Raw genomic sequence first — 24,397 nt, forward strand, 5'->3', positions numbered from 1 at the left:
CGACTACTTTCCCTCCCTATCCTGAGGTAGATTGGAAGTGAATACTGCAGGTCTGGTGGAAATTGTGGCAGCTTGCACAACTAGCCCTTCTGGGGAAGGGTGTGTTGCAAGGAAAGAAGGATCTCATCTTGCCAGCCTACACTTCCCCGTAAAACTGGTGTTTACGTGGGAATAGTGCAAGGGTGTTGCCATAAGGAGGCCAAGGGGTGTGCAATAGCCGGGTTAAATGGCATATGCTCAACTGTGGGACCCTCGCCAGTAAGTGAGCTCATACCCATGAAGGGGTGTGGCAGACTACTTTAGACCAAGGATGTCTACAACAGTGTCAAACAAAGCCCTGCCCTGAATTTCTTATTAGCATGCGTGTAGGGCTGGTTCTGCTGGAATTCAAAGTCTGGGATGTGTCTAGGCCACTAGCGTATTGCAAACCCTGAGATCGTTCAAATGTTTTTTTTTTTAAAGGCCTGATCGTCGAAATAGTCAATGCCGGCTTCCATATAAACAGGGTTGACATCCCCTTTGTCATCAGGGTCATCAGTCCGAAGAATGATTGCATGGAGTCGAAGAACCCTGACCTTACCAGTCCTACCAGCACCAGTTTACCTGTCAAGAAACATATGCATCATCACTCCAGCTAACCTGCTCCCTCTGTTACCTATAACAACTTACTCACATGGAAACATGGAGCCCCACCCTCCATGGTTGGGAACCACTTTTTTTCAAAGCCATTAACATGGTAGCTCCCCTGAGCAACCGCAAATCCAAACCAACAGCCCACCTGAACTCTTGGTACACCCCCAATCTGAAAGCCTTCCGTTCCACAAAAAGAGCATCTGAGACTACTGGGGAAAAAAAGCCAGACTCAAAGCACATTTCACTGAACGACCCAAAAATTACAAACATGCCATTCTCCAAAGCAAAAGCAATACATACAAGAGAATCCAAAAAGTAAACTCAGACACAAAAGAGCTTTTTGCCATCTTACAGAAACTTGAAACATCAGCACCCTTACCAAATAACTGTATTAAAGACCTCCCCAGGCGCACAAACATCCAAAATGCACTCCGACATATGGACTTACTGTAAACCAAAATCACACCAGAAAAAAAAACCCGCCTCTAGACCAGCGACCCCCAAACCCCCATCTCCACTGCCTGGTTTGAATTCACCCCATTCCCAATTACTAAAATCATTAAAGGTCTGAAACCGTCCAGGTGTCAAGGGGACATATACCGGGCCCCTCTTGTAAAAGACTGTGCCAAAGATATTGCTCCCTTCATCCCTGCACTGATCAATACCTCCTAAACTGGCAATGTGCCAGAGAACCTCAAAGAAGACTGGGTACTCTCCCTCCTCAAGAAGCCCACACTGGACGCAAACATCCCCACGGTTAGTTAAGAATTGGTGCAGTCACAGTGTGAAACTACACAACACTTATCTGCTTGTTATTAGGTAACCCACCTTTTGGTATACGTCTATAGTACACAAGTTGGTAGTGTGACTGAGCAGTCGGGCCTATCTCAAGGGGTAGATGTGAGCGGTACGAATGAAATCTTTAAATAAAAGTAGCCAAGTAAAACTTACACTCAAGGTTTGTTATAGTTATTTAATGTCCATTTTTAAATAAGCTTTATTTAAAAAGGCCTTTTGTTGTAACAATGTAAATATAAATAATAAAAACAAATTTGTGGATAATCTTTGGATATGCTTCACAAACAATTCCAACACCCTGAGGTGACTTCAATCTCAAGGACAGTAAAGGCATTTATATATCACACTAGTATACTTTGTAGATTCTGAGGTTGTAGAAAGGAAAGGTTAGGGAAGAAAAAAAAGTTAGGTTCTCAGTAAATGTGAGGACAACTAAATATTCCCATGAAATCTAGATAAGCCTTTCCCGCAAGTAACAATATACAATAAGCTACAACCTATGAAGGACAAACAGCATCAAAGTCAATGGAATAGTTTCAGGGAGCCAGGACAGCCAAAGTCATTTGGGACAAAGGCTATGGCTTGGATGCACTTCTTAGATCAAACTCTTGCACAAAGTTGGAGTGTCTTAGAAAAATCACTTTTAGGATCACAAGCTGTTAAGCCTGTGAGAAGAGAGTTAGAATCAACTCGTAAAAAGGTAAGCCAATGCAATTCCCAAGTGAGAAAAGCACGGCTAAAGGAGATAAGGTAAGGACCCCAAGCCTAAACCGTACCTCTGGTTACAAGAGTGGTCCAGCTGGATTCTGTCTTGCTGCAGAAGTGCAGACCCTTGTTCCTGAGCCTCAGTCGTATGCACAAGAGGGAGAGACTTCCTCCGGCGGTACTTGGGAGGAAGTCAGCAGCTACATGCTTTCTCAGTTCAGCAGCACTCGGCAGTTTCAGCACTTAGCAAACGCCACCAATGCGGATCTCGAACACTGGTTGGACTCTTCGCTCCCTTGGTCCAGCACTCAAGTGAGGGGACTCGATCTGGAGGTCCTGCTTCAGGATGGTCCTTAGTCTTCTGGAGTTTAAGGTCGGATTCATTCTGCGGCAGACGTTTCACTGGACTACGGACACCTGACCCCCGGCATTGGGCTTCCGAAGCAAAGGAAAAGCGCAGCAAATCGGGGATGGTGGTCCAGTGGAGTTCGTCTCTGGGTTAGTTGGTCCCACTAACCCAAAGGGAGAAGTCGTTCCATCCAGAGCTTCTCTGTCGAGGTGAAAAAGTTTTAGCACAGCATCAGGACTTGATCGGGCAATTCAAAGGTCCAGGAGGTTTCAGCAAGCTTCGTTCACGGTTTCTTCGTCAGGTGTTACACCCAGTGGTCGACTCTGCCTGCAGTCCCAAAACACTCCTTTTAAGCAGGTTTCTTCCATTCATGCACAGCCTAGGTTGTCAATCACACAGCAGTTGGCTGTCCTGAAAGGACAGCCAGCCAGCCAATCGGGACTAGTTGCATTTAGGCATTCCTAGAGACAAAGGACAGGGACATTTTGGGACCTATCTCAAGGGGTTGACCTACCTCATATCCTGTCTTCCAGACACTGTAGCCAGGGGCGGACTTCAGGGCTGAAGCCGTCAAAGGCAAGACAAACTAAGGGCTCAAATATGTCTCAACACAGTAAAACCCAAGGTGCTGTACTGCACCCGAAGGTTCAGCCTGTAAGAGAAAAGCACAGTGGTAGGAAAAAGTAAACCACTGCCACCAGCCATTTAAAGCGGTGAGGGTAACAAAAATGTTACATGAGAAAGTAAGATAAGGGGCGATAAGAGGCTACTAGGTAACCCCCTCCCCCTGTTCCCCCCCCACACACTCCCAGCACTCCACATAAGATTGTGTGTGCTGTAGGGGTGTCACGGTATTAGTTTTATGACGGTACAATAACCTTCTTGCCAAATGACGGTATATCATGGTTATCGCGGTATAGCAGATGGAGTTAACTAATCTTAAATATTTTCTAAAAGGTCATAAATAGTCAGATTTATCCTCACGAACAAAACCATGCACCCAGGGCCAGAATTGGGCTTTTCAACATACTTTCCACTGAAATGCCACCCCTTGCTTGCACCAAACACAAACGCACGTGTGGAGAGGAGGGGGAGGTGGGGCCCTGCTGCGACTGGCAAAGCAAACTGAATAGCTTTTCTTAAGTGGTCATTTAGGCTTTTAGCTCCCCCACTGGCTACTGGTGAAGATGAACATGTTGCCATATTGATAATCTGCATGCCACAGATCAATGGAGTCTGATGGTAGTATACGCTTGTGCGCATACACACACACACACACACACACACACACACACACACGCACTCTCTCTTTACGTTACAGCCTTTAGTTTACTTCTGGGCCAAAAGGTGTTCAGTAATCACGGACTTGTTACCCTTTGGTATGGCAGCAGGGAATACCCACAGAGATGATTAAATTTCGCAGTGTGACTTATTATATGTAAATTCAATGATAGAACCAGGGAAATCCGCCATTGTCATATGTTTAGAAAACATTATCCATTATAAATATATAAACCCCAAAGCCGCCAACCCAAAGTCCCGGGAGGATAGCTCAGCGGCAACGTGCGTGCCTTGGAAGCAAGACGACACAAAGCAACACAGGTTCGATCCCTGGGTCCGCGCTTAGAAACCTCTGGGTGTTTAAGCACGTTATAAATACGCAACTAAGACAAAAACAATTACGCAACAAAATAAACAAAACCAATTTCTTTAACAGCGCCTCGATGCCCTAGGGCTGTGAGAGCGCTTTAAAAAAAAAAATGTAAATAAAAAAAAAGTAAACCCCTTTCCTTCTTGGCACTGTATTTATTCTTCCTATTGCTAACATGTTGATTTTGTGTCAGGCACGTGTGGTTTATGGAATGGCATTAAAAACTGCTCAAACTGAAACTACTTGGCAGACGGCACATCCAACAGTGCAAGACCAAGACTGCGCAGAACTTGCTTACTGCAGCCTTTCCAAATCAGATTGAAAAGCACACTTAACGGTATGAACGGTATACCGGTATAAACAATGTGACGGTTATTATTGTTCAATTAAGTGGTTCACGGTATCTTTAACGGTATACCGTAATACCGTTACAACCCTAGTGTGCTGGACCTACAATGAGGAAAGGTAAGTAAAGTGAATTTCACTTTACTATTCTTGGGAGTAGTTCACTCAAGAAAGGATATTTAAACCTTATGAGCAATCTGAAGGATTTCTCTGACATTGCACTGAAGTTGCAGTGTGTCAACATACAAAAAGCAGATGCCTTTGAGTCTGCCAGACTTGAAAAACAGTGAAAACTCAAACATCCAAATCAGGTAAAATACGAAGAGTGAGTAAAAGGTCCCACTTACTCCAGAGTTAAAAATTATAAAGTCTGAAGTACAGCAAAAGAGCTGGGGGTCTTTAAGGTTGAAGGGAATTAGCACAGAAATGAGAAATTTCCCTAAAACCCACCAACTACCTCCCCATCACGACTGCGCCCTTCCTCCTTAAAATACCCGACAGGGCAGTATACCTGCAAATCCCCCCCAAAAAACTGAAAGTTCACAACCTCCTTGGCTTATGCCAATCTGGCTTCTGCCATGGTCATGGAATAGAAACCGCCCTCCTGGACCCAAAAATCCGAATGGACGAAATTAAAGGCAATTGTAACCTGGCGGTCCTCTTACTCTAACCTCTCACCGGCCTTCAGGGCTTCAGCCCTGAAGCCCACCTCTGGTTCTAGTGTCTCTGGAAAGGCAGGCTGTGAGGGAGGTTCCCGAAACTCCGCAGTTTTGTCTTTAGGAAAGTCTGAATGCAAACAGTCCTGATTGGCTGGCTGTCCTTTCAGGACAGTCACCATGCTGTGTGATTGACAGCCCAGGCTGGGCATGAATGGGAGAAACCTGCTTAAAAGGTCGAGGCTTTTGGGACTAGAGTCAGACGACCACTGGGAGAAACGCCCAAAGAAACCGTGAACGAAGCTTGCTGCATCCTCCTGGACCTTTGAATTACCCAGTGAAGCCCTGCTGCTGTGCTGAAACTCCTTTTTCAATACAACAGAGAAGCTCCAGAATGGACGATTTCTTCCCTTGGGTTAGTGGCACCAACTAACCCTGAGGAGAACTCCATTGGACCATCTTTCCGGGTCTTCTGTTTTCGCCACTGTTTGCGAGGTCTTTCTTGGGTTTCACTCTGTCCCTTGAACCAGGATTGAGCCCTTTGTTGCTTTTGCCTTTGGCAGGCTTCAGCCCTGAATACCGCCTCTGGCTCTAGTATGTCTCGAAAGGCAGGATCTGAGGGTTTCCGAAACTCCCCTATCCTTTGTCTCTAGGTGTGCCTGAACGCAACCAGTCGTGATGAGCTGGCTGTCCTTTCAGTTCCCTGCTGTGTGATTGACAGCCTAGGCTGTGCATGAATGGGAGAAACCTACTTAAAAGGCAGGGGTCTTGGGATTGGAGGCAGATTCGAGCACTGGGAGAAATATCCAAAGAAACTGAACAAAGCTTGCTGCATCCTCCTACACCTGGAATAGTCCGTTGAAGCCCTGCTGCTGTGCCAAAACTCTGATTTGACAGAAGCTCCGGAAAGAATGACTTCTTTCCTTGGGTTAGTGGGACCAACTAACCCCGAGAAGAACTCCACTGGACTATCTTTCCCAACTGGCTGTACTACTTCGCTGCTGCAAGAACCGAGTGCCAGGGGTCGAGAAATCCTTAGTCTACTGCAACGTTTGAAATCTGGCCAGAAGCTCCAGGAGGCTAAGGAAACTCCAGAAGCAGGATGACCATAGCTTGAGTCCCCTCACCAGAGTGCAGGACCCAAAGAGTGAAGGAAGCCTATACGAGATCTGCAACAGTGCTGTTTACTAAGCAATGAAACGTGAAGGGCCGCTGAGCCAAAAAGAGCCCGTAGCTGCAGACTACCTCAACTACCTCCGTAAGAGCCCTCCAAATGTCTTCCCTCTTGTCCCCATGACTGAGGCTCAGGAACACAGGTTCTGCACCGCTGTGACAGGACAGAATCCAGCTGGACCACTCTTCTTCAAACCGGAGGTACTGTTTAGACTTGGGGTACTTACCTCATTGTCTTTTTAGTGTGCTTTTCTCAGTTGGGAATTGCATTGGCTTAGAGTGGATTCCAACTCACCTTCCACAGGCTTAACAGCTTGTGACCCTACACGTGATTTTATTTTAACAAACACTCTGTGCAGGACTTTGATTCTAAGAGGTGCCTCAGCTCCAATTGAGTTTGGTTGTCCTGGATCCCTGCGGTTCCTCATAGGTGGTAACTTGTTTTAGACTTATTGCTGGGAAAGGCTGGTCTACATTTCATTGGAAGATTTAAGTATCCTCTCATATACTGAGAACCTGTTTAATCTTTTTCCTTCCTTAAACCTTTCCTTTCTGCAACCTCAGAATCTGCGAAGTCTAACTAGTGTGATATATAAATGCCATCATTGTCCTTGTGATTGAGGTCACCTCAGAGTGTAGTTATTGTGTAAGCAGCATATCCAAAGATGGTACACTAACTTGTCTTGATTCTGAAAGGTATTTTTCAAGTTAGAGAGAATTCTCAGAAATGTGCCAATTTCCTCTACCTTCGAGACCCCCAGAAACTTTGCTGGATTTTGAAGACTCGATTTTTTTTTTAACCTGGAGAGCGCGAGACCCTTTTTCCCACTCTCTAATGTATTTTGTGATTTTGTACTCCGTTTCTTTTGGTTGTGGAGTCTGACAAACTCAATAGGCATCATCTTTTACAGTGTGCCCCCCCCCCACAGCAACTTCAGTGCAGTGACAAAGGGAAGTCTTTCAGATTTCCCAACGGTTTAAAAACCTTCTCTGGGATTAACTACTGTTTCCCAGAGCAGTAAAGTGAAATTGACTTTACTTACATTTGTAACGTTCTGGACCCAGTACACACTATCTTACCATAGGGTGCTGTAGGGGTTACTTAGTATGCCCTTTGTCTAGCTTCTCATGTAACAATTTTATGTTACCCTTTCCTCACTGAATGGCCGGTGGCAGTGGTTTAATTTTTACTACCATTAGGGGATTTTACTGCGGGCTGCGTTCGCAGCCTTGGTAAAGCACCCATGGGTGCCATTTTTGTTAAAATCGCCCAGTCTTTTTCCGCCATTTCTTTGTGGAAAGGTCCTTCTTTAGGTCCTCTGCGCGCCAAACCAGGTTTGGTCCCCATGTTCGTTGAGTCTTTGGCGGGCTTCACGAGTGAAACAAGCCTCTGGCTCCAGGGTGACTGGCGGGGGCAGAAAGTGAGGGAGGTGCCCGAAACTCCCTGTGCTTAGTCTCCTAGGAGACAGGAATGCACTCTTAGGTGATTGGCTGGCTGGCTGTCCGGGAAGGACAACCACCCTGCTGGGTGACTGACAGCTAGGCTGGAATGAATGGGAGCGAGCTGCATAAACGGCAAGGCTTTTTGGCTTGGAAGGCAGAGTCGACCTCTTGATGAAGGAATACGAAGAGAACTTGAAGACGCCTGCTGCAACTCCTGGACTGTTGGTTTGCCTGGTGAAGCGCTGCTGCTGTGCTCAAACTCCAAATTCGTATCGGCAGAGAAGTTCCTGCAAGGACGACTTCTCCCTTTGAGTTGGTGGGACCAATCAACTAAGCCGCCTGGACATCCTCGCAAAGCTGGTCGCGTCTCCACTGCAGTCACTGCTGGAACCAGATAGCCAGGGAGAGGAACACCAGTTTGTGTGCGTTGCTTTTAAGCTGGCCCAGAGCTCCAGGAAGCAGGACCGACCAAGCCGGAGCCTCCTCAACAGAGTGAGTGTCAGGATTTCACAGGGCATGGTTAGGTTTCCAAGTGACAGCAAGCAAGCTAAAGCAAGCTAAAGGCTCATTTAGATTCCCACATTACTGTACACTATTTAAGCATTCTTTCTGGAGGTTTAGGAGGAGGGATCTATAGTATGTTGCAGCCCGAGTTGGGTGTGAGTCTTGTTGTGGAGGGCAGTGTTTGGAAGTATGATATTTTGCTTTCCTTAATATGGCAACCAGGAAGCCTTGGTCTCCCGAGGGCAAGATGGAGGCTTGACTTTACAGCAGTGATTGGCTGAGCTGAATGCGAGGTCGTTTGGAATGTCCGAGAGGATTCTAAACTGCCTTTCATTCTAGTTTTCCAAGAGACAGGTTGAAGTTTCAATAGTTCTGTATATAAATTCATAAAGTATTCCAAAAATCTTTGATCCAGAAGAAGACTCAATGAGAAGAATCTACAGAAGACTCCAGTGAAGCTTGGGTCTTTACTTGAAGTCTCTCTTAACTCTTTTAAAGTTACTAAGTCACAAGGTGTGATAGAGCTCTGAACATTTAAGAGATAAGCGATGTTTAGCTAGATGTTTCCGAATGTAAAACACCGAGTTAAATACCCAGTTACAGTGAGAATTTGAGTGAGCAATTCTGAAAACGGCAAGCGTGCGTGTGTTGTTAAGGAACCGAACTCGTCGTGCTAGCATGCGAGTTAATGTATTAACAACCGCACGGCTGACATCAATCGAGTAAAATAAAAAATTTTAGTACCAACCCTGTAGTTATTAACTAACTTATCTCCACAAGCGTTTTCCTTTCGTCTCGCGCATACTTCGTTAGAGCAACATTCGAGAAAAGGACCCTCGTACGTGGTCTACGTGCCGCGCAAGCGTCTTATTTTTTCCGAAAAGGATTTGAATAACTCAACTGCGGTTTCGTATCGGGGGCAGTCCGTAACGAGGAATGACTACGAGGAGTTGCGAAGAGATCCAGTCAGTAATCCAATTGTCAAGAGAGCCAAAAGAATAAAGAGATAAAAATGCAGGCTGCTCTACAGTTTATTGGCGAGCAAGGAGAAACAATTGAACTGGTCAGTCTCATAGCTAATAGATATAAATGTGTTGAAGGAAAAAGACAATACAAGGAAGTTTAGTTGGAAGTAAAGGTAAAGCAGGCAGCAGAAGAAAACACAGTATTTTTCAACGCAAATGAGAGAGAGAGAGTCAGCATATAGACAAAGCTGAGCCAGGTGTTCAAGGAAGAATGTTTGCAGTGAAAATTCAGTGAGAAAAAGATTTCTGAACTAAAGATTTACAGATATTTAACTGCCACAAATAAAGAAAGCCCATCAGCATCTGGACATAGGCAGCAGGTACTAAGGATGGTGGCAAATCAAAAGCCATAATTAGAATAAAGGCAGAGCAGATAGTAATCTGAATATTCTCGTCTTCTAGATAATCACAGACACTGAGGCATCCAATCCAGTTCCTGAGGGCGTCAGTGAGTGCCAGTGAAGATCTGCATTTTTTAACTTTCTCCATTCCCCTTTCCCCTTGGGTTAACCAGATTGGTAGTTATATATGCTAAGAGACTGTTGGGGCAGGCAGACTGGGGGGTGGGGAGGGGTCTTGTAGGCCAGCATCACTCCTGCAGGAAGATTTCAGACTGGACCTGACAGCAGGACCCCAGATGCAAGGAAAGCCCATCGCAACAGCCAGGAACCGTGGTGATGCTATTTGCTGTATACGCAAGGAGCTGAAACACTAAACAGCCACTTGTTTGAAGATTGCCGGTTGTGAGCGGTGACTGTCCCATTGCAGTGCAGGAGTCCCCAGAAGACCTCCCTCTTGTCCCCATGAATGAGGCCCAGGAACAGCAAGATCTGCAGAGCTGCACAAGAACTGAAGTCATCTGCTGCACTTTTTCTTTAACCATAAGGTTCTGTACAGTCTAAGCGAACTTACCTCTTGTTGTGTGGCCACTTATCCCCATTGGAAACGTGCTTGGTTGCATGTAGAGTTGCTGTCGGCTTCTTTTATTCCCAAGCCTAATCAGCTTTTGGCCCGCTTTGATTTCTATTCTACGAAGACTTTTTAAACATTGGTCTTTCTACTTACCTGCAAGAAGTGCTTCAGCTCACCTTGACTTTTGCCAACTTAACATTGACTAGTCTGGCTCCCTGAATGACTCTTCTCTCTTCTGCTTATATGCTTTGCCTTCCTTCCAGGAAGGAGTTAACTGACTTTGCATTGGGGGGTTGTTTGGAAAGTACTTGTGAATACTTGTTTTTTTCTGAACTCTTCTCTTTAACACTACTCCCAAGAATATTCTAAATGCAACAGTAATATATTCATGGAAACAGCACCCTAGCTGTTAAGTCACCTGAGGGTGGCGGAAGTGCCTGTGTCATCCCCAAAGGGTATTTGCTTATTTAGATAAGCAAGGGTGTGTTTATTTTCAAATATGTGTGTTGCTTTATATTGCTCCCTTCTGAAGAAAGCTCATTCTAAATGACTGATGAATACATTATTTAAGAAACCCTGTGTAAGAGTTTATTTGAATACTTATGTGAATCTCTGTAGAACTCCTCTACAGCTCACACTGACCCCTCTTGAGATGAGCCTGGTTGCTCAACCACACAACCAACCTGAGTAGTACAGACTTACACCAAAGGTTGGGTTCCTATTGCCAGGTGGTCTGGGTTGTTGTAGTGCACCCAAAAGGTACTGCATACAATCTTGCCTAACATACACAAATTGTCTTTTAAAAAAAAGCATATTTAAAACTTGATGTTAAATAACTATAACTGAAGCCTAGAGTGTGTTACTTGTATTGACGAATTTCATTGCTACAGCTCTAAAGCTCACATTTACCCCTCTTGAAATAGGTCTGGCTGGTCAGTCACTCTACCAACTTGTGGAAAGGGGACAGGACGTAAGAGTACAAGCAGATAAGTGTTGTGTAGTCTTACACAGTTCGACTGAATCTATTCTTACCCAACATCCAGAGCAACCCCCTCTTAACTCGGACCCAAGCTGCTGCTTGTGTCCCTTTAGCAAGTCCTTTAACCGGGTCACCGACATTGGTTGTATCCTTTTGCATCTTAGAGACTAGAAAATATCCACAAGTTTGTTTTGCTGCTTGTCAAGACTAAGACCTCTCCGAACTGCCTTTAGCTAGGCTTGCTTTTTGGACCTTAAAAGCCTTGCTGTGTGAAGAAACTGCCTCTTTAACCTTAAGCCCTGCTATTATTATAATAACCAACTATTTTCCTTCCTAAAACTCATGATCTAATGTCGTTTTGCACAGTAAGTGTTAGGGTTGTAACGGTATTACGGTATACCGTTAAAGATACCGTGAACCACTTAATTGAACAATAATAACCGTCACATTGTTTATACCGGTATACCGTTCATACCGTTAAGTGTGCTTTTCAATCTGATTTGGAAAGGCTGCAGTAAGCAAGTTCTGCGCAGTCTTGGTCTTGCACTGTTGGATGTGCCGTCTGCCAAGTAGTTTCAGTTTGAGCAGTTTTTAATGCCATTCCATAAACCACACGTGCCTGACACAAAATCAACATGTTAGCAATAGGAAGAATAAGTACAGTGCCAAGAAGGAAAGGGGTTTACTTTTTTTTTTATTTACATTTTTTTTTTATTTACATTTTTTTTTTAAAGCGCTCTCACAGCCCTAGGGCATCGAGGCGCTGTTAAAGAAATTGGTTTTGTTTATTTTGTTGCGTAATTGTTTTTGTCTTAGTTGCGTATTTATAACGTGCTTAAACACCCAGAGGTTTCTAAGCGCGGACCCAGGGATCGAACCTGTGTTGCTTTGTGTCGTCTTGCTTCCAAGGCACGCACGTTGCCGCTGAGCTATCCTCCCGGGACTTTGGGTTGGCGGCTTTGGGGTTTATATATTTATAATGGATAATGTTTTCTAAACATATGACAATGGCGGATTTCCCTGGTTCTATCATTGAATTTACATATAATAAGTCACACTGCGAAATGTAATCATCTCTGTGGGTATTCCCTGCTGCCATACCAAAGGGTAACAAGTCCGTGATTACTGAACACCATTTTATTTAATTGTACCAAGTATCTTAAAACATATCTTGTGTAAATAAAATACATATATATTTTAATATACATTTGAGTGTTTCTTTGAATTGCTTTACTAGCTAGGTTCAGAGTACTCACCTGCAGCTTCCACCTTCCTCTTGATTAGCCTGACTGCTCCGCCACTCTACCAAGGTTCCATGAGTAGTACAGACTGATACTAAGATTTGGGAATCTACAAACCATTGCGATAATTTTGGAATGTCTACTACACAGTGGACATTGGGAAAACTCCCCTAACACCTAAAGTAACCAAACATCTTCCGAATATTAGTCTAGGGCAAACAAAAAGTGTACCCCATTGTACTTTATTGTAAGATACACTGTACAATGATTAAAAAAAAAGTTACCACAAGTGATAAGTTACCAAAAGTGGCAACAAATTAACAAGACTAAGGGAAACAATGTTTCCCAGTAATGACAGCCTGAAGGACATGTCCACTTCCCCATGACAAATGAAGACATTTTAGTGAAGTTGAGGGCTTCACTGTACAAAGTTCAAGTCAGATTCAAAAATAAAAAGCAAAACGTTTAGGGGTCCATAAAAATGGAGGGACAGGTGCTGTAAAGAGAAATCCTTCCTGACAGCCACCAACCCGATGAAAGCAAAATAAATCTGAGGGCCTGTGTGTGTGAAGGATCATGGGTACTGTACACATCACAGTAGGGATATTACTAGAGGACAGTCACGTCAACAAAGAAATAGTGTAATCTACATCAACCAGTAGATGTCAATCTATGCAAAGCATATGACTAAGTACATCCACAAGCCTCAAAAACAGGGTTACTGTCTTCAGGACATCCTTTATTCGTGCTTTTGTAGGAAAGACTTTGCTTAATGCCAAGTCCCGTAGGAAATCTATTAACTAATTTGACATGATGGTGGATTTTATTTTTTTAATTGACCGACTGACCCAGTGAATACATCAGATCCAGTAGAAACTGCATGTGGCACGAGGCTTGAGAACGGGACTACAATGATTAGCCAGTCATCCAAGTAGGGATATAGATCAATCCTTTGTAAGGGCAGGAAGGAAACCACTGCCATCAGTTTGGTAAAACCCTTGGCGCCGAGCCAATGCCAAAGTTTAAGACATTGTACTGATGGTGGTTGTGGCCTATGGAAAACCATAGAGAACAGCGTAGGTGAAGCCAAATCATTTGTGTGCTATTCTGCAACTGTTTTGATAGCAAGTTGCTACATGTAATGCAATAATGATACTGATAGTGACCATGTGTTCAGTGAAGCGAAGCAAGAAGATCACATTTGTTTTGAAAAACAATTTAGCAAAGTGGAGAAGGCTAGCATATACTGGTTGCTTAGGAAAACCCTTATCTTGCGCTTTCTGCATAGAAATAAATATGCATTTTTTTAAAGGGGTGGAGGGGACCCAGTATATAGGAGTGTGTTGGTGCTCTGGTGTACAAAGAAAGATACACAATAGGGGTATCAAAGTATTTTCAGCACTGTACAAAATCTGTGGAGTATCGTCTGGTTGAGGGATTGCAACAAGGATTAAAGAAGATTAATGATTCTTGACAGGTATTGCAGGTTTACTGCTAAACCTAACTATATGGGGGAGGATAACAAAACCATGAGAGGAAGTGAAACATGGAATACACATAACGCCTACCTAATCCCACCGCATACACATTTATACAATGAGACTATCACTTGAGACACAGTTTTAAACAAAGTGAATTTGAAAAGAGGCCAGGTTAATGAGATGCACAAAGCTCAATACTTACTGTGGGCTTGGTTCTGGCACAATCTGCTGGTTTGTGCTGAAGGTCTGCATAGCTTGCACCTCCTCCTCCTCCTCATCCTCACTGGAGGCTTCCTCTGCAGCATGATTGGAGCGTGGGGCAGGAGCATTTGTAGTTCCATCAGCCTTTTGGATGGATGGTTTCTGGCATATATACCTTGGATCTCTGCCAAGGTTGCAAATCTCTTCAAGTAACTACAAGTAAAAGGAGATCAAGTCTTGATCAACAAAGACAATCAAGCAGCTTAATATTACATTTTCATTCAACCGATTCAGTATGGGTGTGCAATCGAATACAGAGCAGAAATTGACATTAATGGACACGGATACCCCAATTGAGGGGAACTGGTAGATACTCTGGATAATGTAGTTCAAGTCAGTCAAGAGTAAACGTCAGGGCAGTGGCAGTAAAACAAGTTACTTACCTGAAAGTGTAAATCTTCAGCGTTAGCCTTCTTTGTAGATTCAAATCCCCTAAAAATATTGGGTTTGTTAAATTGCCCTTATAATCCAATCGCACTTTCATATTTGTGTCAGAATGCAGAACCATCACAACCTGTATAAGACTGGAATATTCTGGTATCTTAACTTCGACCAGAGTGTTATTATATTCAAACTATCACACGCAGAAAAAAGATCTACGAATGAAAGGTTGAGACGTTGCTTCTCTTGCCTCATTCTTCTAGGGAAACTAAGAAGTCAGTTAGGCGAGTCCCTAACCCTCTCCTGAATCTAGCCTGGTTTCCATTAAATCTCAGCAGTCCTGGTCCAATGATTTAAAGACTCCAACACTAGAGATGCGAAGAGGGGGGATTGGACGATAGGCGATTGACTAGCGCCCTTATTAAAAATTTGAATTAAGATGGCCAATTTCAAGACTCCAGAATACTTTTAGACAATAGGATATCCCTAAACAAACCAAAATGTCAGCCCACAACATTGAGTTTGCCTTCATTACATAGTTGGAAAGCCCATCTGGGCTAGCAGCCCACAATGGGTTAGAGGCACGAATAAGCAATTAGATATCCTCCCCATCAAATTATCAATACCATGGATGGTCCCCCCCGATATTCAACTTATTCCCAGCCCTCTTAATGGAGGCATGTGGTTGGGTCATATGGTCCATCCACCCTGATCCCGGAAAATTACTTTGCTGTCTTAAAGCTTGAGTTCTAGGGTCGACATTTACAAGTGACCAAAAGGCCCTTCCATCTCGTCTGCATAATAGTTTTACCATTCTTTCCCCTGCAACCTGATCTCTGCATTTTGTGCCCTTTCAGCCAATTTTGTAATGATCACTTTAGCTCTCTTACTTTGACCCAATAGATAATCTGTGCATCACCTAAGAATACATATATCCTTCCTCAGTTGTCTTTATTTTATCTGCACCTCAGCATCAAATACTCCACTTCTTCCATTTATCCCTTGTGGGGCCTGCTTATGAAGGCCTCCCAGGGTCTTCATAGCCGGCCCGATAGCACACCGAGTAGAGCGCTCGCTGTGCAGAGCTTGCTGACGCAGGTTTGAATCTTGGCAGGACCAAACTCAGCCTTTCATCCTTCCGAGGTCGATAAATAACCACCACACACTGTGGGTAATAACAAGCAGCACTCAGATACTCGAGGCTTCATAGCGCTATATAAATTCTAAATTATTATTATCTTGGAATCTATAAAAAAAGAAAAACGTAGTGCTGATACAAATTGTTCACATTCTGGCCTTGAGCCTGAATTAACGATATTTCCCCAATGGGTATTGAAATCAATTAAGCTTGGGTTTCAGCTCAAGGGAGTATCTGAGCTATTGACCCTTTTAAGGAAGTTTGAGAGCTCCAAGCAGCAGAGAATGATCACTATTTTCAGTGTTTAGAATCTCGAATTCACAGCAACAGTCTAACATGAGTTGGGACATAAATATATAATCTACAGTGGAGGAAGCTTTTCTTCAGTGCAAGGTTTTCACCAATACATTCACAGGGGCAGTTATCTCATTCACCCATTTTAAGACCCAGTCGTTAATTTGCAGCGACCAGTTACGAGCATTAACTTGAACCTTGGAATTAGTCATTTTTTTAAAATTATATACTGCCGAGATTGTGTGCAAACTATCAATTCAGATCCCCCATTACAATCACTGAATCTCTCTTCCTGATGCAAGCCAATCTTGAAACATGTCAGCCACCTGCTCTACTAGATAAAATTCATCCAGAGCTATCCAATTCCACTAAATATTAAATAATGCATTCCTCCCCATATCACCCCAATGGTGTATCATTAGCACTACAGCCAAGATACCTGAAAGTGAAACCGCCTATCTTATCCCAAAATATCCTTAATAGCTGCAATCATCCCACCCAACTGTCTCCCAATTGGCCCATGTGTTGCAGGCTGAAAATGAACCGTGTACCCATCTAAAAAGGAAGCCTGTTAACTAGACCTTGTGGAGATTAATTATATGTGATGTCCTCAGCAACTCAAGAGCTCTACTTTTTTCGTAAAACTAGTATACCCTCTTGTATTGCAGGAAGGTAGTTTGATGGCTTTATGCCAAATTTGATTTCCCACCCCTCCTCTGTACAGGCACCAGTCAGAAAACCCGGAATCCAACACCACTGAGACCCCCGCATTATCAGGATTTCCATACCGTGCTTTTCATACACTGTTCTGTTGATTTTTTTCTCCCGACTCTATCTCAGCATAGGCTACCACCTGTCGAGTAGATCTTGATCCATAATGTCTCCATCTAAAGAAATCATAACCCATAGTGAGCACCGAGTCAGCCTCAGATAGACAAGATTTGACTTATGTAGAAGACCAAGTCGGTTCTTAAAGGGTCCGGAAAATCCATCAGCACAAGATCGGAATAAATCTCTCAAGGGGATGTTAGAAAAAAGGTCTAGAACATGAGCTCTGTTAAGAACCGCTTACGATTTTATAATGTGTTCCAATTTCAAGATGACATTATGTTCCCTCTTGTTCCAGAGGGGAGTAGTCAAAATGATGTTGGCCGGAAGAGGACTTGTCTTTCTTCCTGCAGCTGTATGGACTGTTTGGAACTTGGAGTTGATCGCCTGCTCACTGGAGAAGTCCTTATGAACCGCCGAAGTTTCGATTAAATCCCAACCATATTCAGGGGCTCCATCAACAGAAGGGATAAATCCCCAGTCTCGGAGGCCAATTCCTGTAAAGCCTCCGAGAACTACCCAACATCTGATTTGCTGTCACAGACTACAAATGTCTTCCTCCATCCTGCGAGACTATGAAAAAAATGAATTATGCCAGCATCAGAGCCTGATTTCCGGACTTGGACCTAGTCTTTAGATTTTCCACCAGACTTTATAGAGGTGTCTACCACTTGACCATCGTTATGAGATCCTCCATTAACAGCTTCCCCGTGATCACGAAAGCTGAAATCAGTTCTCAGAATTGTGCAGGATCCATCTACTATCAAAATGTGATCAGCGTGTGATGCAGCACTGTGCTAGTGTTCCAAGGGAGCACATGACAAGTGCTGACCCACAGAAGAATGGTTTGACATTGCGTCATTGGGGCTATTAGATGACAGCGGAATCAATAACCCATAATTCTTGTTTGTTGCAGTAATATAGCCCCTCTAAGAAATTCAGTTTGGAGCTGTACGAGCTGAACATCATTTTGATCTCTCATGTCCAGATTCATGTTTTCATACATTTTCAATAACAAGATCAAATCTAGGTTAGTTGCCAATATTGCAGTATTTGAATCTTTCAAGACAGAGGATTGATTCAAAGAATAGTTAATATCTCCCTGTACAAGAACATTTTCACTCACCGATGATGGATCTTGATCTCCCTCAACTAATTAATGAACCCACTCACCAGTTCAGTAATATACTGGACTTTATTTGTGCCCCTAAGTCACTGATCGCCATCTCCTCCATTTCTCCTGTGCTATGGTCTGATCCTTTTTTGGTCTCCTTGTTAGGGAGAATTCTCAGAAAGGTGCCAATTCCTCCCACCTTAAGAGACTTCCAGCTCTTTTGCTAAACTTTGAGACTTAGAAAACACATTGAATTGAAAAGTTCAATGTTGGTTTCTTTTGGTTATGAAGTTTAACAAGCTCCATAGGCATCATCCTTTACAATTGTGTGCCAAAGCACCCTCAGTGCAGTGACACGGAAGTCTTCAAGATTTCCCCAAGGTTTAATTACCTTCTCTGGGATAAACTGTTTCCTAGAGCAGTAAAGTGAAATTGACTTTAGTTAGCAGTGTACTTACTAGACCCAGCACAACCTATCTTACAATAGAGTGCTGGAGGGGTTCCTTAGTATCCCCTGTGTCTAACTGCTCATGTAACATTTTTATGTTACCCTTTCCTCACAGAATGACTGGTGGCAGTGGTTTTGTTCTGAACTACCACAGTTAGCATTTACAGCAGCTGTTAGCAGCTCTGGTAACGCAAAGCAAGGGAGCCATCTTTTTCAAAATGGTGCAATGCCATCTTTGACAAAATGGTCCCTGGTCTTTGTTTTTCGCCATGTCTTTGTGGAAAGGTCCTTATAGAGATTCTCTGCGCGCCAAACCAAGTTTGGTCTCTGTTTATTTCGCCTTTGGCAGGCTTCAGGAGTGAAACTCGCCTCTGGCTCCAGAGTGTCTGGGGTAGGCAGGAAGTGAGGGCAGTGCACGAAACTCCCTGTGCTTAGTCTCCAAGGAAACCCAAATGCACCCTTTGCTGATTGACTGGATGACTGTCCGGCAAGGACAGCCACCGTGCTGGGTGAAATCCAGCTAGGCTGAATGAATGGGAGACTGAATGAAAGCAGAGTCTTTTGGCCTGGAAGGCAGAGTCGACCACTGGACGAAGGAACCGAAGAAGAGCTTGAAGTGAACGCCTGCTGCAACTCCTGGACCGTTGGTTTGCCCGGTGAAGCCCTGCTGCAGTGCCAACTTGCCAAGTTTGTATTGACCGAGAAGAACCTGCAAGGACGACTTCTCCCTTTGAGTTGGTGGGACGAATCAACTCCAAGGTCAATCACCTGGAGACCCATCTCGGAGCTCGTTGAATTTCCTCAGAGTTGCTGCAGGAAACCGTATAGCCAGGTAGAGGGACACTAGAATGTGTGCGTTACTTTTAAGCTGGCCTAAAGCTTTTGGAAGATCCTCCGGACTCCCATGAAGCAGGACTGACCAAGCCTGAGCCCCCTCAGCAGAGTGCAAGACCCCAGAAGCACATAAAGTCCACCTTGACAGCCAGGAACCTTGCTTATTGCCATTTGCTGTACCGCAAGGAGCTGAAACTCGAAACAGCCACTGAAAGTGAAGTTTGCCGGGTGCCAGTTTTGACAGTCCCAGTGCAGGAGTCCCCCAACGTCCTTCCTCTTGTCCCCACAACTGAGGCCCAGGAACAGAGATCGGCAGAGCTGCACAGGAACAGAAGTCATCAGCTGCATTTTTCTTCTTTACCAAAGTACTGTAAAACAAGTCTAAGAGAACTTACCTTTTACTGTAGAAGTGGTTGTAACTTCCACAAAACACAAGTCTAATCAGCTTGTGGCCCTAAAATTGATTCTTCTTTTCTTCAAAGACTCCTAAGAACTTGTGCAAAGACTTTTCCATTTACTTACCAGAAGTGCTTTATTCTATCCAAGACTTTTGCCCATTGACTCTTCTAGTGAACTCTAAAAGTACTTACCTGCTTACGAATATTTGTGGTCTCTTGTGTTCGAATAAACTGTGCCTTTTACCATCTTTTTAAGAGAGTTCTGAATGCCAACAGTAAGATATTAATGTCCCCAGCACCCTTGTTACTGAAGTCACCTGTGGGTGTACGTTGCGTCTGTGGGCTATCCCAAAAGGGTCTTGTCTGATTCAGAAACTCAAAGTGTACAGTATTGAAGTATATTTGTGTTACTATTCCATTGATCCCTTCTGAAGAAGGCTTTAGAACTGATAAATTGATTATCCAAGAAACCTTGAGTGTAAGTTTATTTGAATTCCAGTAACTGTGAATCTTTGTGTAACTTCACTACAGCTCACATTTCCCCTCTTGAGATAATCCTGGCTGCTGAACACGCTACCAAAACTGTGTAATACAAGCTTACACCAAATTTGGGTTGCCTATATCTGTAGTCATGGTAGTTTGTAGTGTTCCCAGAGGGTACTGCATTAAAACTTTGCCTAACACTCCTTCACTATCTCTCTCCCAGGGCCAGCCGGACGTCCCTCTAAGTTAGCCAGTCTGAAACGGAACGGGCGAAAGGTGGAACATTCTGTGCTGTCAGCCTCTCTCCTTTCACATTGTGCTCAACACAGCCCCTGCACTTTAGAGACACTGGGTACCTTCCTCTTGGCTGTGGCCGACTTTCTAGTGCTGGCCAGGCTCTATAAGAAAAGAGCCCATGTATCCGAACCTGGTTTTCAGATGAACTCAGCCTTAAAGCTCTGTTGTTGAAAATGGCGGGCAGGTTACATGACTGCAAATAGAGCTGCTTTTCGCCTTGCTCTGACAGTATACCCAAAGGCAATTCTGGGTGCAAAAGGTTGAACATGCTGTTAATAGACCTAAAGCACTATTTGCGTTAGTTCAATCCCTCTCCACTCCGACTAAGGCCGGTGCCGCAATTGAGCTCTCACAAGCTCTGTGTGACTTTCTTCCTTCTTTCACTCCAAAATCAAATCTATTTGTAAGGAGATTAGAGAACTCTGCCGGGATTGTGACTGAGCAGACTGCCTCTAAATTGCGTACCCCCAATGTCTGATGGTTGTCCTTTCCTGTTTTCTCTGAGCAAGATATTTCTGAAGCCATTCACGGCCTTAAATCAGCCTCGCCAGCTGATGCTATCCCACTGGCTGTGCTCAAAGATATCTCTAGACACTTGATTAACCACATTACAAAGGCAGTGAACCTGTCATTTCAAGAGGGGCTCATTCCCAGCCCCATGAAGAATGCTTGTGTGCTTCATCTTTTGAAGAAACCCTTTCTTGATCCGGCCGTGCTTGCAAACTTTCGTCCCACCTCTCTCCTCCCGTCCCTGATAAAGGTTCTGGAGGCTCTTGTTTCTCCCCTTCCATCTTTTCTGGAAACTTCTAGGTTTTTTTGATCTATTCCAGTCCGGTTTTCGGCCGGGGAGAGGAACCGAATCAGTTCTAAACTCTGTGCACTATGATCTGACCCACCTAGTCGATCAGAGCAGGGTAGGAGCTCTTCTCCTGCTGGATTTGTCAGCGGCATTCAACACTGGATTATTACACTCTGATCTCCCTACTGTCGAACGCTCGCCTGGAGGGGGGGGGGGACGGGAATGCAAGTGTTGAGCTGGTTTGCTGCCTTCCTGGCGGACCGGGGTCAGTCCGTTTTTTGCCTCCTTTCTGCTCTGAACCTCATTGTTTTGCGGAGTCCTGCAGGGATCAGCGTTATCGCCTATCCTGTACAACATTTATATTCGCCCTCTTCTTCTCATTATGTCACATGGATTTTGTTTTAACTCCTATGCAGACGACATGCAGATCCTGGTTGGCCTGGATCTCTCGTCTTGAAACTGCGGGCTCAGGAGCAGCCTCGAGGACCTTGGTGCCTGGATGGCTAAAAACTCACTAAAACTTAATGGCAGTAAAACTAAGGTCCTCGTGGTAGGCACGACTAGTCCTTTTTGGAATCATGACTTTTGGCTTGTCCCTCTTGGCCCTTTCCCTACTCAGTCCCCAATAGTGAGAAATTTGGGGAAAAAGTTTTCATCCTCTCTTTCTATGGCAGAGCAGGTAGCCAGTGCAGAATCTGGCCATTTCAAAATGTGCACACTGCGGAAGGGCCTTCCCTGCCTCCATGGTAGCTGCCCTTGTTCTTAGTACAGCCGATTATTGTAATTTGCTGCACTGTGGCCAACCACGCTATCTGATAAATCCGTTCAAATGCTCCAGAACGTGATAGCCAGAGCAGTTCTGCGCCCTCCCCCTCCCCCGGCGCGAACACAAGTCACTGCTCCTGAAACAACTGCACTGGCTCCCAATTGAAAAACTGATTTTGTTTAAATCAATGTGCCTGGTGCACTGAGCCTTTTATAAAAAGGTAGGAGCGGAATATCTTCAGGAAAAGTTTGTTCACTATGTTCCTGCTCATCCCCTTCGGTCTCAGGCTGCCCTACTACCATCTGTACCCCATATCAGACGGACTGGCAGCCCTTGCCTTTTCCGTGGTAGCAGTGGAATCAGCTGCCATTGGCACTTCGTGCAACCTACAACCACTTGGCCTTCCAGAGGTCTTTGAAGACTTTTTTAAATGTGTGTCTGCTCTTACAGTCCTTCCTCTACTGGTCAGCGCGAAGATGCCTTCGGGCTTATGTGCGCTCTATGAATCTATATAACAAAGGGAATCAAACAGCTATAGAGCCTCGCTCCTGAGCTGTTAAGAGTTACAGTTGAGTATTCGATCTGTATAGTTGCACACGCTTTGGATGTACATTTTTAGAGGGTATGGGAATCTAGTAGTGACAAGCTTGGGTGCAGAGGAGGTAACGCAACCCTGACACAGTTGGAACAACGTGAAAAAACAAAATGGTGTCTGTTAGGTAAGATTGTTCCCACCTGTGTGACTAAAAACCGCAGGGTCATCTTCGACTCCACACTTTACTTCACTCCTCACATCTCCGACATCTCTAAGTGGCACTACCAGCTGCACCTTCTCAGAGGTATTCTTCCTTTCCTCTCCTTCCCCCAGCAGCTCACTGTCTCCAGAGCTCTGGGTCTCTCTAGGCTGGACTACTGAAACAGCATCTTTCTAAATCTGCCTGCCTCTACTCTCTGCAACTCATCCAAAACAGGACTGCGAGACTTGTCTTTGGCCTCAAGCCCAGGGATCGTATATCTCCAGGACTGAAATCTCTGCACTGGCAGCGAGGACAAAGTTCAAAACCCTCTGGGGCCTGAGACCTCAATACCTTCAACTCTCTCTTCCTAAATATCTTCCTTCTCAAGCTCTTCGCTCATCCGCCTCAACTCCCTCAGGGTCCATGGCTTCTCCAAGCAGCGAGTTGATGGTAGATCTTCTGCTGGGCCTTCATCTGGAACATAATCCCTGCCTCTCTGAAACGAGAGGCACCATCTCTGGTTCCGGAAGCACCCCAAGACCTTCCTCTTTGCTCCTGCTTTCTCTCTCCTTCAATGTATAGCGCCTTTAATAACAATCATTTCAGCTGACATTAAGATCGTAGAATTTGGAATAAGAGGTAAACTGTATAGCATTTACTTACACATCCCCTCGCCAGTGGTGAGATCTATGATAGCGCAAGCTGTCGAAAATTTTATGATCCTGGGTTAAGAGTTAAACTACAACGATGCTAAACAAAACTGGGAGAAAACGCCACGAGAAAGATTGCAGACCCAAATACTGGGTGAACTTAGGGGGCAAGATCACCCAAAACTTAGTACAGGGGCTGTAGATCCATCCCCAAAAGGAAAAAAGCGGCGAGAAGTCCAGGTTCAGGGAAAAAATCCCAGAACCAAACATCAATAAGAAGCCTTGCAGGGAGGAGGAAGAGCAGACCCAGGGAAAAAAACGAGACAGGACGGGGCCTGTATCGCCCCATAACCAAACAGGAACTTTTAAAGATCCCAAGGGGGCGGGTCGTTTTCCTAAAGGCCCACTATCGAAAATAAAGATAACATTCAACCCGGAAGAACGCGAAAAAGAAGAACTATCGCCCGCAAACCTGGAAAAAGAATAGAACCAAGTGAAAGAAGGCCAGAAATTGAGGTGGATCTCTACGGTGCTTAACCAGAGCAACTGTAGTTAGCAAACCAAGAGTAAGGGACCCGAAGATACCTCAACAAAGGAAACAAGGAAGGTGGTCTCCACCCTGAAGTTTGCCTCTTGGAATACGAGAGGCTTTACACATCTGCTAAAATAAAGTGATGTACGCTTAGGAGACTTTGACGTCCTCCGTCTCCAAGAGACATGGATGAGAGATCAACCAACAACGGACGGCTACAAAACATTCCTTTCCCTGGCAGTGAAAGGGCCCTCAGGTAGACCTTCATCGGGCCTTTTGACAATGTTGCGATCAAACAAAGCTACAAGTAACAAAAGTAATAGAATCATCACTATACTTTCAAGTGCTACAACTAAAATGGGAAGGGAAAAACCAAAAAACATCAGCACCAAAGTCGGAACCGTGCACCGTGTAAGTACTAGGAAAGGACTGTCGACTGTCACGGTGTACTGCTGACTTGGAGCGAGATCGCCACGGCGGTTGTTTGCCTGCATTGAAGTTTCGAATCAACGTGCGGCTACGTGCAGAGGACGTCTGTATTG

General features: G+C 44.5%; 1 protein-coding gene across 5 annotated transcripts in view; it reads right to left on the reverse strand.

Annotated features, from left to right (window-relative positions):
* The window catches only part of HUWE1 (HECT, UBA and WWE domain containing E3 ubiquitin protein ligase 1), a 2,445,223-nt gene that overhangs the window by 1,855,407 nt on the left and 565,419 nt on the right, over nucleotides 1-24,397 (reverse strand). For all 5 annotated transcript variants that reach the window (XM_069645305.1, XM_069645304.1, XM_069645303.1 and 2 more), the window contains exon 22: nucleotides 14,098-14,309. In XM_069645305.1, coding sequence (XP_069501406.1) covers nucleotides 14,098-14,309 — 212 coding nt within the window. The remainder of the gene's footprint in view (nucleotides 1-14,097; nucleotides 14,310-24,397) is intronic.

Source organism: Ambystoma mexicanum, chromosome 2p (assembly GCF_040938575.1).
Source record: "Ambystoma mexicanum isolate Mex_15411 chromosome 2p, UKY_AmexF1_1, whole genome shotgun sequence".
NCBI classification, from domain to species: domain Eukaryota; kingdom Metazoa; phylum Chordata; class Amphibia; order Caudata; family Ambystomatidae; genus Ambystoma; species Ambystoma mexicanum.